This window comes from Anoplopoma fimbria, chromosome 8 (genome assembly GCF_027596085.1).
Source record: "Anoplopoma fimbria isolate UVic2021 breed Golden Eagle Sablefish chromosome 8, Afim_UVic_2022, whole genome shotgun sequence".
Lineage (NCBI taxonomy): Eukaryota > Metazoa > Chordata > Actinopteri > Perciformes > Anoplopomatidae > Anoplopoma > Anoplopoma fimbria.
In genome coordinates this window covers 19,259,392-19,274,499 of record NC_072456.1, presented here as the reverse complement: position 1 = coordinate 19,274,499, position 15,108 = coordinate 19,259,392, and the positions used below count along the sequence as shown (strand labels likewise).

General features: G+C 38.4%; 1 protein-coding gene across 3 annotated transcripts; it reads right to left on the bottom strand.

Annotated features, from left to right (window-relative positions):
* Positions 1-2: 2 nt before the first annotated feature.
* soat1 (sterol O-acyltransferase 1) lies at positions 3-7,616 on the bottom strand. Of its 3 annotated transcripts, none has more exons than XM_054602374.1 (16): positions 7,386-7,616; positions 7,028-7,173; positions 5,978-6,036; positions 5,007-5,155; positions 4,771-4,830; positions 4,500-4,607; positions 4,052-4,337; positions 3,606-3,684; positions 3,414-3,498; positions 3,285-3,330; positions 3,052-3,181; positions 2,865-2,962; positions 2,668-2,766; positions 2,387-2,522; positions 2,069-2,214; positions 3-1,974 (listed from the first exon to the last, which is right to left on the bottom strand). In XM_054602374.1, exons 2-16 carry the CDS (start codon positions 7,170-7,172, stop codon positions 1,897-1,899), a joined length of 1,704 nt encoding a protein of 567 aa, XP_054458349.1. In that variant the 5' UTR covers position 7,173; positions 7,386-7,616; the 3' UTR covers positions 3-1,896. The 3 variants fall into 3 exon arrangements, with proteins under 3 accessions (XP_054458349.1, XP_054458350.1, XP_054458348.1); XM_054602375.1 differs by having other exon boundaries at positions 7,419-7,616; XM_054602373.1 differs by having other exon boundaries at positions 7,306-7,392.
* Positions 7,617-15,108: the final 7,492 nt, after the last annotated feature.

Here is a 15,108-nt window from a genome sequence, read left to right as displayed (position 1 = left end):
GGTAAAGGGAACCTACTTTTTTATTCTTATACTTTGATTTGTCTTTAAATAATGTATCAGACATTTGTCTACATCAGGAGACAGGATATACTCATTCATAACATTGTCACCTGACAATGATTTATGTAGGGCCAGAAAAAAAGATCACAATGAACACAAATATCACAGTAGACACAGGCAAAAGCTCCACTCCCAAAAAATAAACATCTCATTTCAATAAATGCATGTCTGCAGGTTGGCTCTTTTCACTACTATAAATAGTATCTTCAATAATCAAAGCTGAAAGGCATAAAGACAAATTAAGGCTTCGGCCAAATGTGGAATATTCTAGAGTTACTTAGTAGAAAGTACCACAGGGCATTCCAATATTTCTGCTATTATTTGTACATATAACAAAATACAAGTTGCTGGTACTTTTGTTTGTTGATATAACATTTGTAAGGGACTCTGGGGAAGCCTCAATGGCTCCTGAACACAATTCACAACCACAATGAGCAGAGAAAGAATCAAAAGTAAAAGCCTTTAATACAGTGCCACCTTGTGGTCATGACGTTTTTTGGAAGTGCTGAGATTTCCATTGCTGGTTTTTACTTCATATTGTGCATCTCAGTATTCACAAGTATAAATACAGTCTCCCTGGATTGAAATATATCAGGATTGACAACAATAACTGTGCATTAACTTTGTGATTTCCTTAAAAATAAAACCAATGTGTGGACACACTGTTTCAAGACCATGGTAAATAAAAGCACACTGTGCATATATGTTCCTTATTCCAGTAGTTTGAAATGGAGATTATTGTCCTGTAAAATGTTTATGATTAAAACAACAAAACACTGTTATTTCATTTACTCAGTATCGGACAAAGCAATCTGTAGCCCAAAGTGCTAATCAAGTATCATTACTATTTCAATCTTATACCATTCTAGCAGCCAGCTGCAACATTTATATGAGTTAGTTACTCTGTGGTGATTTCACCTTCACATAACGTTACATTGGTCATTACCAAACTAAAACATAATTTAGGTTCACAGGAAACTTTCTATCCATGACGCTAGATGTATGTTCAAACTAGTTGAATTAAACATATTAAAAACCATCAAGATTACATTCAGCAGTCAGAATAGATTTCCTCCATACAGCATAATAGTCATCTCTATTTTGTAAAAACATGTTTTCGTAAGTTTAGCATCAGGAATTCTCATTTCTATAGTGTCAGATTCACTATAAAATAATTTCAATGTGTCAAAATCCACCCTCATTTTCCTCTTTAGAGATGTTAAGTGCAATCTAGAAGCCGTAATACAGAGGCCACAGTTCCTCATATATTTATACAAAACATCAACCGTCGGCCATTTTTAAAAATAAATCTTATTGGCAGTGAAAATAAATAACATTGAAAGACTATCCAAACATTCTGAAATTGTATTTGCAAACTGTGTTAAATATTAACCATTACTGCATATGTGAATGATGTTTGTATAGTGTATTTGTTGTATTTCGCTGCCACCTCACATTTGCCACCATCATATTGGCACAATGAGTGGTTTTCACAGTTGATCAAGGCAAAAGTAAAGGGAGTACATCTGAAAATAAATAATACATAAAAATAAAAAATGTTCACATGGGATTTATGTGAACTTGTAATTTTGTAGGGTTTGTTTTTGAAAACATAAAACCAACATATAAGGCATCACTGTGACTTTTCTGTTAGAGTAAAGAACATTTTGGCACTGACACTTACTGGATCTCTTCCATACGTTCATACACACTCATTCACAACCATAATGCAATAAAAGAAACCAACTAGATGGATAAGAAATGATGGCAGAAACAGAAAGGCTGGTCAAATATGTACTGATGAGTGATGATCCTCAGCAGTAGTCCAAACATAGATCACAGCCTATCAGAGTCCTCCATCAGGCCCCTCTGACAGCTCCATGACCGAGGCTTCAATAAATCAAGGAATGAAGGCTGGAATAAAAGCAAATATTAAAAAAAACGTATGCTAAAATTGTATTCATGCTTTAGGTTGGCAAAGCAGAAACTAATTTGCTGCAGGTGTTACCTCCTTCAGGGGGCAGTAGCGCTGGGCATACCACTCCTGGGAGTACAGACAGATAATGACTCCCTGACCCAGGAAGAGGGACGTCCACATGATTACGTTCCAGATGGGACCTTTCCTTTGGTCATGTAGAATGAAGTTGAACATCACTGTGAGAGGGTGAAAAATTAAGACAAGCGTGAAAGCATCATGAGAAAAATAAATGCATTGAAACATAACTTGAGCACATTATTGTTTGTGTCATGACACAGACGGAATAATAATATTTATTAGATTTAACCGAAATTTCAAGGAGGTGTGAGAATACGTATAGTCTCTTACTTCCAAAGCACATAAAGAGGCAGAAGAGGACGGGATAGAAGAAACCAAAGCAGATTGCCAGGATGTACTCGTGGACCACTGCTGACACTGTAAACACAAACAGCATGGCTACCGGTCTGAAACGCTTCTGAGACATCTGGAATGACAACAAAGAAGAGAACAGGCAAGTCATTACAAAGTAGTAAATAAAAAATCCCTATAAACCTGACCTAACACAGAATGCAGCTGGTGTTCTTTAAAAATATATATATATATATCGTATCAATAGGAAAACCCCTCACCCACAGGAAGTCCCGGTACACATAGTAGTACAGCCAGTCATGGACCACTACATTCCAAGTCCGATAGTAATTAGCAAAAGAGGTCGAGTTCCACCAATCCTTAGATGTTAAAATCAAAATCAAAGAAATCAAGCATAAAGTACAACATAGGAACTTCATTTATATTTTGCTGTGGCTGGCAGCGACAGAAGAAGTACCTTGTAAAACATCCGGTCTGCAAATCGGAGCATCTCACCAAAAGCATTAAGCCAACAGTGGAGGAGGGCAAAGAATCCCAGGAAGAGAATCAACACTCCTGCAAGACGAACACACATTTTTTATCTGAGACTGAGTGAATAATGGTTGAATCAAAGGTTCATTGTGGATAAGGATGGCTGATCTTACCTGGCAAGATGGAGTTAAAGACACCGAGGACCATGGCCCTGAGGTCAAACAGCTGCAGGCTGATGCTGCGGAACTGAGGGATGCACAGCCGCACAAACACGTAATAGGCATAAAACATACAGCCTAGTACCTGTGGGGCGGGGATGGATCAAATAGTCAGAAAAAATGGGCTAACATCTTGTCTTTGCAATTTTAAATAAATGTTTGTCTTAAAATATGGGAGACGTCGGTACCTGAAGTAACTTTGTGGCTACGTAGCTCCATCTGATCACTGGGTTCCTGCATCAAGTGAGACACAATTTTTTACCAAACACATGAGCTACTGCATGGGAAAAAGACAAACAATGAGAAGGACTGCTCACCTGGGGTACTTGTCTCTGTAGATGAGTGTGGGTGCAAACAGAAAGTAGAGATACTGAGAGACCTGAGGGACCACTGGGCTGGGGCCTAAAGATGGAAGGAGAGACTGCTTATCAACAAAAGGACATAAGGAAACACGGTAGCTATGAGAAAGAAAGACTTTCAAAAAGGACAGATAAAAGGAAGTGACGTACTGGTCTTTTCTTTAGCCCAGGTCAAGACTCTTGGTACATTCTCCCGGACAAAAGAGTGGGCTTTCATCATTAGACGCACCTGGAAGTAGACAAATAACAAAAACGGACACAGCAGCTATTACAACTCTTTCCACAGAGTCAATTCAAGAAGGGAAAAATAATTTAAATATATTCCAAAAAGTATTTGAAGGTGCTTTACATAGGTCAAGAAATCCAGCCTACACAGCCATGCTCAACTCTTCACTTAAATATACACATGACAATAAAAGACTTGTTTTAACATGCTCCTAATTTGTTTGTTTATCATATTCTATTGTACATTTTCACAATTTTTTTTTTCCCCCACACCAAACACCAAGCCAAATTCCTTGTATGTGCAAACGTACTTGGCAATAAGATGTTTCTGATTCTGTTTTTACTAACTGTGGACAGCATTGGTAATCTACCTGTTCCAGGATGATGATGAAGCAGGATGCAGGTGGCAAACTGTTGGTCACCACCACGTATGTAGGTAGGAATCCCAAACCCAGAGCTTGGTAGAGCAGGAACACAGAGCCAAACAGCAAACTGCACAACCTGGGGTGAGTGTAAGACCCAGACTGGGTCTGCGCCCACAGGTTGAACAGAGCGTAAGGAACCAGCAACACAGACAGGAACATGCAGATCCACGTGCACACCACCAGAGGGAACTGTCCGAACGCATAGACCAGCAGGTCAAAGTGCAGCACCAGTCTGAGGCAAAGGAGATAAAGTAGAGAGGGGAAACTTGAGGGCTCTGCTCAGGTCAGATTATCTCACCAAGATATAAAAGTGACAACAGTTTAAGGCATTCATTACTTCAATTAAAGCTTAATAAAATCAATAGGCATTAAACATAGCAATCTTCTACATTACCTGCCTTCATCTATGAAATCTACCACCAGTGTACTGAGGATAAAGAGAATGAGCAGGGCAATAAACATGTGGTAGATAGTCCTGATGTGGTTCACCTCAAACAGCTCACTGCAGAAAAAAAAAAAAAGACAGCAGGCGATTAGAAACTGCACAGTCACACTAATGTCAACAAACAGTTTTCAAGCAGCAGAAATCTAAATTTAGTGCAATGTAATAAACAGATGTTGCAATACAATATTTGCTTTTCTTTCAGTTCAATGTGTCACCTTACTCTAAGAGGGACCTGCGACTGACAAACTGCTTGCCTTGGCCATGAGGAGCCCTGAAATGCCTGAAAGAAAACAGAGAGACATCAGTGACCAGCAAATACATTTTTGTTAGAGAAAAAGTGTGTATGACCAAGAGAGAAATGGGGAAATGTTTGTCCTATGTGCTGAAAAACCCCACACAGCTGTTTTTTAGTGAAACTTTGCTTTTTATAGACTAGTAGAAGTTTCAAGGGAGCACCTGAGTTTGCTCCTCTCCTTGTCGGACAGCGCTGGTGAGAATACAGCAGATACAGGTGAAGGCTCCAGAGTGGCCGACTCCTCAATAAGACTGTCCATGAAGTCATTGACCTGACTGTCAAACTGATGCATCAGGTCAGTCTTCAGGTGCTGAGCAATAGAGCAAAAAAACGCAGGAAGAGTTATCATTCACGGTCTGCAAATACTTGATAAATGTGGAATATTTTGTTGTTAAAGGTGAGGGGATTCATAGATACAGCGCCATAGTTTTTTATTTTGTCGGCACCACTCAAGAGAGCAAAGACTTGGGTTTAAAAATATATATTTCCTCAAGTGTCCTTGAACCCACTGAAAGACCTATCAGCAGTTCCAGTGTATAAAAGCTAATGCTTCATAGGTAAAATATGAATGTAGAAATGTTGAGGACATTTCACCAAGGCGGAACTTTATCCGACTATTTTGAAGAAAAACTTAAAAAATGGTCGGGATAAATTTGATTTAGATGTATTAATTAATTTTCATATCAACTGTAAATCAGTATTTTATCCTATTCATCACACCACCTTCTTAAGTTCTGAGATATATTACATATTTCTTACTGTCCGAACAACTTCAAAAGAGAACAAATTGTTGTTTATGATTCTGCTCATAGATTGAGAGGTTTAAATCAATCTAGTACACTTTAAAAAAAAATGTCTATCTAAGTGTAAGAACCCATTACATCATAGATAAACCCTATAATTAAAGTGAGTAGTAAATGACTACTACTGACTGAAATACCCTGTACGAATGCATTGAAATGCCCTTTATTTGTTGACTTTGGCAGTGTGTTAATCTAAAACTCAGATATTGATTAAGGGCAGGATGACAGAATCAACATATTAATTAGAGGAAATCTTAGATCACGTTCTAAAGACCCGTTCCAACATGCAGGAGGAGCCGTTTTCTAACCTAAATCACTGACTTACTAACCTCTGCTTTTCTTTTCAGTTGTAGCTTTTTGCTGATCACCTGTTCCACTTCAATTTTTCCTGAAATTGCAACGAGAACACACAAGTCTAAGAATATGGTCAAATTAAATTTAAAAAAAACACATGCTGCTTTGTAATCTTCCGATATCATTATAAAGCCGAGAGCTCTGGACGCAGCCAAATGAACAACAGTGCCAACAGCGTTGCCAGGTCACCCCTCGGCAGAACTTCAACCTGGTAAATGTAAACATCTATTCACGCCATGTCAAATGTTTGGACAAGGAACCCACAGATAAGCTATCTGTGGGGCATTTGAGGAGACAGCGCATGAAAAGCCTTCACTCCGAATGCAGCCTAATACAAAAGACTTTCTATTTAGAAATTGACATTTTTGTGACGGAAACATTTGTTGCTCATAGTTGAGTAATTTACATTCCAGTCAAAGTCTTGTAAAAGTGTAGCAGCCTGGGAAATAGCAGAAGTCATATGACATCCTCCTTAGATCCAATGTTGCAAAACCCAAAATGAGACACACCTATGACATCTATTTGACTGGTTAAGGTGACTTTAGGTTGTTAGACTTGAACGCTGTCTGATGACAAACAAGTTGGGAGAGTTATTGAAGTATATCAAACCAAAAAGAGACAAGCAGCAGTTAAGCGCTCCACCCATCTGTCAACAAAAGTACAGCAAAGAAAATAACAGACTGAACATGATACATTGCATTTTATTATGACAACTATTTTACACCATCCAAAACATTTTTTTTTTATTGGTCAGTATTTTTATTCAAATACAGAAAAGAGTTTTCCAAAGACATGTCTGCGGTTTCACAGTTCATTAACCATCACTTCTTGATGTTCCTGAATAACCACACCAACTGTACCACAGGTCACATCATACTGCTTCAGAAGAAAACCATGATCACATGTCATGACTTCACTGACTAATACTTCAGGGGAAAGGAATTGGAATTGAGGAAGAAAAAAAAAAGGGAGGTTGACTGTGTCCTTAAAATCAACATGCACCATGCAAATATAGATTTTCTTACCATTGCTGGTACCGTGGTTCCCTCCACTGCCCTGCTGGTGCTGTCCCTGATTACAGTCCCCATTCAGAGATCTATCTAAATCAGAGAAGGTGGGCATCTTCGGGACGGCTCTGCAGCGGAGGACACTGTCATCCCCGCTCTCCATCCTGCAGAAACAGGCAAATCAGTGTCAACATCCCCAGAGTAAAGCGTATCACATCTCCAGGACACATAAAGGAGCTCATGCCACAACCATGTGGGTGAGAATGCAAAGTATGTTGACTGAAAATCACTCTCACATGACAGACGGACGGCTATTGGTTAGCTGATAGACAAAGAGTCAGTGTGACTTCATGAGCTAAACACACGTCTTGATCACCTGGTTTAATGTTAACAGCAACGTTACTCTTACGGCAAAGCTGTCCTGTGACACTAACGACGGCTAGCAGTGAGGTCCAGTCCAATCAGCCCACTTGTTGACGTCCGTCGTTAGCTGCGGATGAAGGAGATGTACCACATGTCTCCGCAGACTTCCTGGATATACGTGCTCGCTTGTTGAGTCGACCTCCGACGCTGCAGAGTTAACACTCCTTTAATCACAGCAGTCCGGGGCTGCTGCTCACCTTCCACGTTGTATAAACAAGAGGAGGTGATGAGCAGGGCGGCCGACGCTGATTGGTCGAAAGTCTCTCCTTCTTTTGACGTCACAGAGCGCCCACAATGTTGACCATCGCTGACATTAGACAATAACTCATCAGCATGCCTGGTGACTAATCAGAAAACTTCTCATGCAAACCAAAATGAAAGAAATGAAAACATGTTTATTATAATCAGCTTACAAGACTATTAACAATAATATGTGAATACTCCCACTGACTGTGCAGTGTGTACATGATTCACACTGTATGCTGAACTATGACATGGCTCATAGTTGCTGTGTGGTCATTTCATTGAACACTCATTTATTGAACACTCATTTATTTATTGGTTTACTTGACACGGACGGATGCCTATTGATCAACAGAAACAAACAATTGTATTTAGGAGCTGAGTTCAGGAATAAGCATCATGCCTTAAAACTATATTTGGATCCAGGGACCCTGTTCAGGACTGGATTTAACTTTTCATATCAGAGGATATTGTACTTTAATAGAACATATTCCCCGTATTCACCTAAAAGGTTGATTGGTCCTCCCTTTATTTGAGAGGTGTATAAAAAATAGAAGGCTACTTCCTCAAATTCAGATTGAGAGTAAAACCTCACAAGAAGTAGAAAACATCAACTTAGTAAAACTGTTGCAAAACTTTAGTGCGTCACAAACGGAAAAAGCCACTGATGGAAAAGACGATTAACACAGGAAAACGTCTGTAATCTCAAAACTTAAATTACACATTTAATTAATATGTTCATGATTATCTCATATTCAATCTTTACACCACAGGCGCTTTATGCAAAAGGAAAATAAATGCTGCAAGAGTAAAGTTATTCTAATAAAGGCAATCTGATTGAAATAAAGTCCAAATAGCACGTAAGTAAAGCGTGATGAATCATAAATCATAAATTGAACAGGTCTTATGAGCTGAGTGTGGCCAATACAATTAACTGCAAAGACACAGGGATGCATTTATAAAAATCATTACCAACTGCATCATCTAATATGATTACAACCTTTCCGGCTGAGGACACATATAATCACAGATTTGTTTTTTAGACGGTGTTGTGCAAGATTAAATGACAAAAAAGGATCTTGTTTGAATTTTGTGAGAGTGGGGGTTAGGGGGTCTTAATACGCATGTGGTAAGAGGAAGTCGTGCTGGACAATTCTGTGATGCAGGCCACTTCAGATCACTTTGTGATTTGATCTGACATTTGTGCACAATCAAAAAAGTCATAATTTTTTTAAATGTTCCTATGTTCACCATATTGTGTGGGAACAGTTGCTTCTGAACATCTTGAACTTGGACTCTTGGGAAGTGTTTAATAAAACTCATCCTCTAAACACAAAGAATGAAGCAAACATAAAAACATTCATTGGGTAATGGTGTTTTCTATAACAACATGACAGCTTGGCATGTTCTGTGTCACAAGTGGAAAACTTTAATTTGATTGGCGTAAAATCTCAAACTACAAATTCTGTTTTTACGTTAAAAAAAAAATTGATACAGCTTAATGATCACAGAGGAAAGAGCAAAAATCTACATTACAAGCCAAATGCTTCATAATGTCCATTTTAAATTGAGCATCTACTGCATGTACAGGCAGGCTACGTAAAAAATACAACAGATGCACATATCTCGATTTTATTTCACATGTTCAAAGTCATAATTTTATTTTGATAGTGCTGCATATCTTCCACCTGTGAGGATATTGAGACACTTAATACACTGAGTTGTGATATAAACACTTTAAGTAAATTTCATATAAACAAATAAAATTAGGTGCTAAATAAAGATTTAAAAAATGATATAATGCTTCATATGATAAAATCTAACAATTCAATAAATACATATAAAAACAATACAGCAAAGAGCTAATTAATCCTGACAAAATTGTTCATTTGAAGTACCTTACCATCATATTTCTATATAAAAGAGATATTTACACACACTCCTCATAGGTCACAAGAAGCAGAGGGGTCCCAGAACAACAGTGATCTCAGGGACAAGAGGAGATAAAGACCTCATCTCTACACCCAGATCTCTGACAGGAAGTAACTCCATATCGCCTCGATGTAGCTCCGTGCTCCCCCGAACCATCACAACCACCTTCACCTGCAAAATGATCAGAAAGAAGAGACATGAAGAGAACAATTTTGAGCCTAATGCAAAGCGATGAAGGATTTATTTTACTGCAGAGAACAGGGGTCCCTGACCTTTTTCTTTAGGAGACCCCTTTTCTATCACAGAGTAAACTGACGACCGCTTTTTTCATATTATATTCATTACATGACAATAACAGTACAGGACTGATAAAGTGTATAATTAACCTAAAGAGTGAACACAATAACTGCAGGAAGTTTGTGTAAAACAAGCTATTTGGATGAATTTTTTGCAGATTATTAATAGTGAATATTGTATAAGTAATGAATTTTCCTTTTATTTTGAATACAATTCTCTGTCTGTGTTACGTATGTTTATTGTTATCAATCATACGTACTAAAAAGGCTTCTTTTTTTTGACAAATTCGGTGTTTTCTTCTTTCTGATGCTTGACCTTTTCGACTAGCTCAGGTTTTCACTGCATGCTTATTCTTATTATGTGTTAAACACTTTGTAAATTAAACCAAATAAATACATTTATTAAGAGTATACGGACATTCAGGGTTCACTGCAAATATAAATGCCTTCTTGTGGGTCCAGACCCAGTCTTTGGGAATGAGTGGAATAGAAGATCTACAAACAATTTATTAATTATCTTCTTTTCTTTTGTATAACATTTAGATTTACCTGGGAACATTCAGTGTGAATGCAGGAAGAAGATGGGATGTTAAGACAGTATTTGATTTGTTAATACTTGTACTACTGATTTATACTAGTTTGTAATCTGGTATTTTCTTTAACCCAAAAAGAAATGATTTGGGATAAAATACAACACCAGTATTGTCAATGGTGCCTGCTAATCTGTGTTTTTCAGTTTCATTACCTGAGATGCCCTCTGCATATCGCTATAACACTAACATGTTATTCATATTACAGTCTTTTTTACAGTTAGAGAGACTGAAATGAATGGTGCTTTTTGAAATGAAACAAAATATTTTATATAACTTACCTCACATCCTTTTCTGGTCACCGTGGTAACGTTTGAAATGATTTCCTTGCCAGAGTCTCCCAGGATGTGAATAATCCTATTGGCTGAATTAGTTCTTCCAGCTCTGGTGGAGTGGTTTCCTGTACAGCTGACAGTCATGTGCTGGAAAGATGAGTGGCTGTGCAACCGCAGGAACCTCAGCTGGACGACATCCACACCGGCGTAATCAAACTATCAGAGACAGAAATCATTCATTTAAAGTCTGAGGAAATGGCTCTCTGATGTTATATGTACTCAGTCAATCCAGAAGGTGTTACCTTGTTTCCACGGTGCTGCTGACTGAACCACTGAATAGACATTTTGGATTTCTTCTTTTCTGGTTCCCGTCTTAATTTAATCTAAAGAATAGAATATTAGCATTATTTTAAAGCCATCCTTTGTGCCATCTTAGTAGTAATACTACTACCTTTCTTTACCAGGAGTGTTTTTTATTCATGTATGCTGATTACTACACTTTAAATCTCTATTAGAATTTTTATTAGAATTGCAAACATCTCATCATCTTTTTAAGACATTTGAAATAATTGCTGTGGGAAATTGAGGCAATCCCATCTGACCAGCATCTTTAATTGTATGTTGTATAACCATACTCTTATGTAGTTGAAAACAAGAGTCAGAACAAGAAAGTGAGCCCATTCCTCACACAGCACTTAGCCTGCTAATGTATGTAATGTGTACCTGAGACTGTAAAGGGTCAATGCAGGTTGTTCCTCCAGCTGTGAAGTTACAGAACACCTTCACAGCATCAAAGGGACAGCCTTGGTTGGGGTCCATGTAAAAGTAACCTGAAAGATAATAGAATTGAGTGTCTAATCAGTCATTCTAATTTGGTTTGTGATTTACATAAGAACCTTTTCAGACTCTCACCATCATTCAGATGTGGGTGGATGAGTCCCAGCTCGTAGCAGGTGGTGGCAGGGTCATCTTTGGTTCCCTGAGGCCAACTGAAGGTTTCCTCATCTACTTCAGACCATCTCCTGGACACCAGCCTGGGCTGCGACAGAGGAATCCATCATGCAGTCATTCAACCATTCAAGTATCAATCATAATACAGCTCCTTGAATATAAAACATAATTTCACACAAAACAAGATTATTTTGTATATAATGTGTGTATGAAAGGAAAGCTTGTACAAACTTTTTGTTGTCCTTCTCTTTTCTTCAGGAGTCCTGGAGGCCCATTTTCCAGCTTTGATCTTATACTTGGTCTTGTTTTGGGCCTTAGTGGACTGTCCTGACCGGGTTTGGGTTCAGGCTTTGATCCTCGTCTTTGTGTAGGCCTGCGCCCGCCGGATGCACCTGGTTTTCCCTGTGAAACAAATTAATTTGCATTAAAAGCATGGTACAAACCTCATAGCAAATGAGCAATATTCACAGCCATCAAGCTTCTAATGCATCTTTAACTTAACAGTATGTTAAAGTTAACTATGTTGGTCAGGTCAAACTCTATATTTTTATTTGTTTACTAATATTGTAAGAGTAAAATGTCTTACTGGAGGTCCACGCTTGCCCTTTACTCCCTTTGGTCCTCTCCTGCCTTGGACACCTTTAATTCCCTGAAAAGGCCCAAACACAGTCAGGCTGCTGACTTTATCGAAAATAAATGAAAAAGCACTTTGACCAGATCAGGTCCAGGAAGACCCCAAAACTTGTAAAATCATAAATAAACATAAACAAAAACAGTCTCTCACCTTCTTTCCGAGCTGGCCCTGTAACAGAGACAGAACAGAAATAACTTCAATAAAATGTTTCAGTAACTATTTTATGTGTCAGAATATCAAATCAACGTACAGTGAGTCCAAGGAAGCCTTTTCGCCCACGTGGACCACGAGGACCAGCATCCCCCTGTGAAAATGAGTCAGTTGATTAGTATCCTTGCTACCTGCTAAAAACAATGTGAAATGAAAAGTCAAACACAACTTACCTGCTTTCCTTTATGACCTCTTTGACCTTTCAGCCCCTGCAAACCAGGATTCCCCTAAAATAAAAGTTAAAATTGTCTTAGACCAACTAAAATTATGCCTATTTTTTAATTTAAATTAATTCATTTTTGAAATCACTTCAACCAACCTTTAGCCCAGGTGGCCCAATTGGTCCCAGCATTCCCATGTCACCTGGGAGACCCTATAGGTGAAGAAAAGACGGAAGAGAATGGTTTAATGATTCTTGAGCAATGTGATTGTAATTTTGCCAGATTTCTAAAAGGTAAAAAACACATGTTAAAACTTAAAGAACCTGTCTCATCCGTATGAGGAGAGGTGGTGTACTGTGTGTCTGACTTTTACCTTCGGACCAGTAATTGCAGACTCGCCCTTCTCTCCTCTCAGTCCTGGAATTCCCTGTATCAAGACCAGAGATGATGACAGATGTTTACCAGAAGAGGTGTTATGTTTAGTCTATTGGGGATCTTATTATAATCCTGCTGAACAAACTTGTTTACCTTTGGCCCCATTGGTCCAGGTGGTCCTGGTTTTCCTTTCGGTCCAGCTTTACCCTGAGAGACACAATAGGACATCAGTGAGACATATGTTAAATAGCAGCACAGTGAACTAAATAAATGAAGGATAAACACAGGGAACATACTGAACATATAATTATTATAGTATTATATTAAATTAAAAAGAAAACATAACATAGTACCTTGAATCCTGGTTCTCCAGTGTTTCCCCTGATCCCTGGAGATCCAGGTATTCCCTAAAAGAATACATGTTTTAAATGTATTTATTATCACAAATGTATAGGCCAAACTAAAAAAGATATTTATAAATAAGGGTATATTCTCATGGTCTTATGGTTAAGGTTTGCACATTATCCATGTTTGTTTTGGAGCTTACCATTTTGCCGGGCCTGCCAGGTGATGCCGGAGCTCCTCTGAAGCCTATATCCCCCTTTGGGATGAGCAGGGGAGGGAAAGAATTTTGTAAAAAGGTTGAATAACAGACTAAATTGCAGTATGCAACATTTTTACTTACCGGATCTCCTTCATTACCCTCAACCCCTAGTAACCCATCCAAACCGCTTAAGCCCTGAGAACACATCACAAGGCGAGAAACCAATCGTCAACACATTCCTCACTTTAACCTTTAGTGTGCTAAAAATACAACTTTATCATAACAGCTTATCAGAGTAACTTTTTTTGGTTTTTATGTTATTTCAATCTGAATACTTGAAATGAACGGTGGTTTCAGGTAGTGGTAATTGATTTTGTGATACATGTAGGTATTTAATCCGTCATAAGGGATACTTGCAGGTTTTCCAGGTGGTCCAGCAGGTCCTGGTCTACCAGGCAGGCCTTCATCTCCCTACAAAACAGACTTCATTAGATGAAATCAATGTAAGACTGAGGCCTAGAGTAAAACTAAATCCTGACTTTAATTAAAATGAAAAATCAACAGAGAGATCAAAGACAGTGAACAGGATGTTTACATTAAGTGTAGGAAAGTGCATTTATTAGAAAGTGCAAATTAAATGATGTGAATGGAAAAAATATTTAAAATTTCAGATTGAAATGAAACTCACAGTTTTTCCAGAAGCTCCTTTGTTTCCTTTCTTTCCAGGCTGAGCTCTTTTCCCCTTTATAAATAACATTATCTCCATTATGACAGTTTGTTCCAGTTTTATATTTTAACCACTGAGCAATGGCTTCTTTTTACCTTTGGCCCATGGGTTCCTTTAAATCCTGGAGGCCTGGGAGGACCAGCAGGTCCAGGTAGACCTTTAGCACCTGGAGTGCCAACGAACCCAATCTTCCCTGGTGTCCCCTAAAAAATACATTCACACACATAAATAATACCATCACATGACCTCTATCTACTGAAGACATAGAATTAATAAAATACCAGATCATTCAGTTCATTTAATGATCTAATTAAAAAAACTGAGAATTGCAAACCCAATCCTTTTAAGTTCAAATGTGGTTTCACACCATTGTGCCTCTTGTCCCATGGTCTCCTTTTGCACCCTTTTGACCTCTTATGCCCTGGGGATGACAGATGGAGACAGTGCATCACTGTGGTTACATCTTCATGCATACGATTAAATATGCTGAACCAGATTAATGATGCAATAATGCACCACTTAATGACATCCCACCATGTCTCCTTTGATGCCTTGAAGGCCGAGGTGGCCCGTCTCTCCCTGACTGCCCTGAATTGCACAAATACACAGCAGAGACAGCATGAAATGTATTAATGAACCCCTTCAGCTGGACAGATCACACTTGCAGCACTGAAGCATTTCACTGCATCAGAATGAACAAATAGCAAATTACACCTTTGGTCCAGGGATTCCAGTTTT

Excerpts from the sequence above, each read along its gene's own strand:
- soat1 (XM_054602373.1), bottom strand. Across the intron at positions 4,338-4,499 it reads GATTTCATAGATGAAGGCAG|ACTGGTGCTGCACTTTGACC; the intron begins GTAATGTAGAAG and ends CCTTTGCCTCAG. Across the intron at positions 2,767-2,864 it reads CAGACCGGATGTTTTACAAG|GATTGGTGGAACTCGACCTC; the intron begins GTACTTCTTCTG and ends TTAACATCTAAG.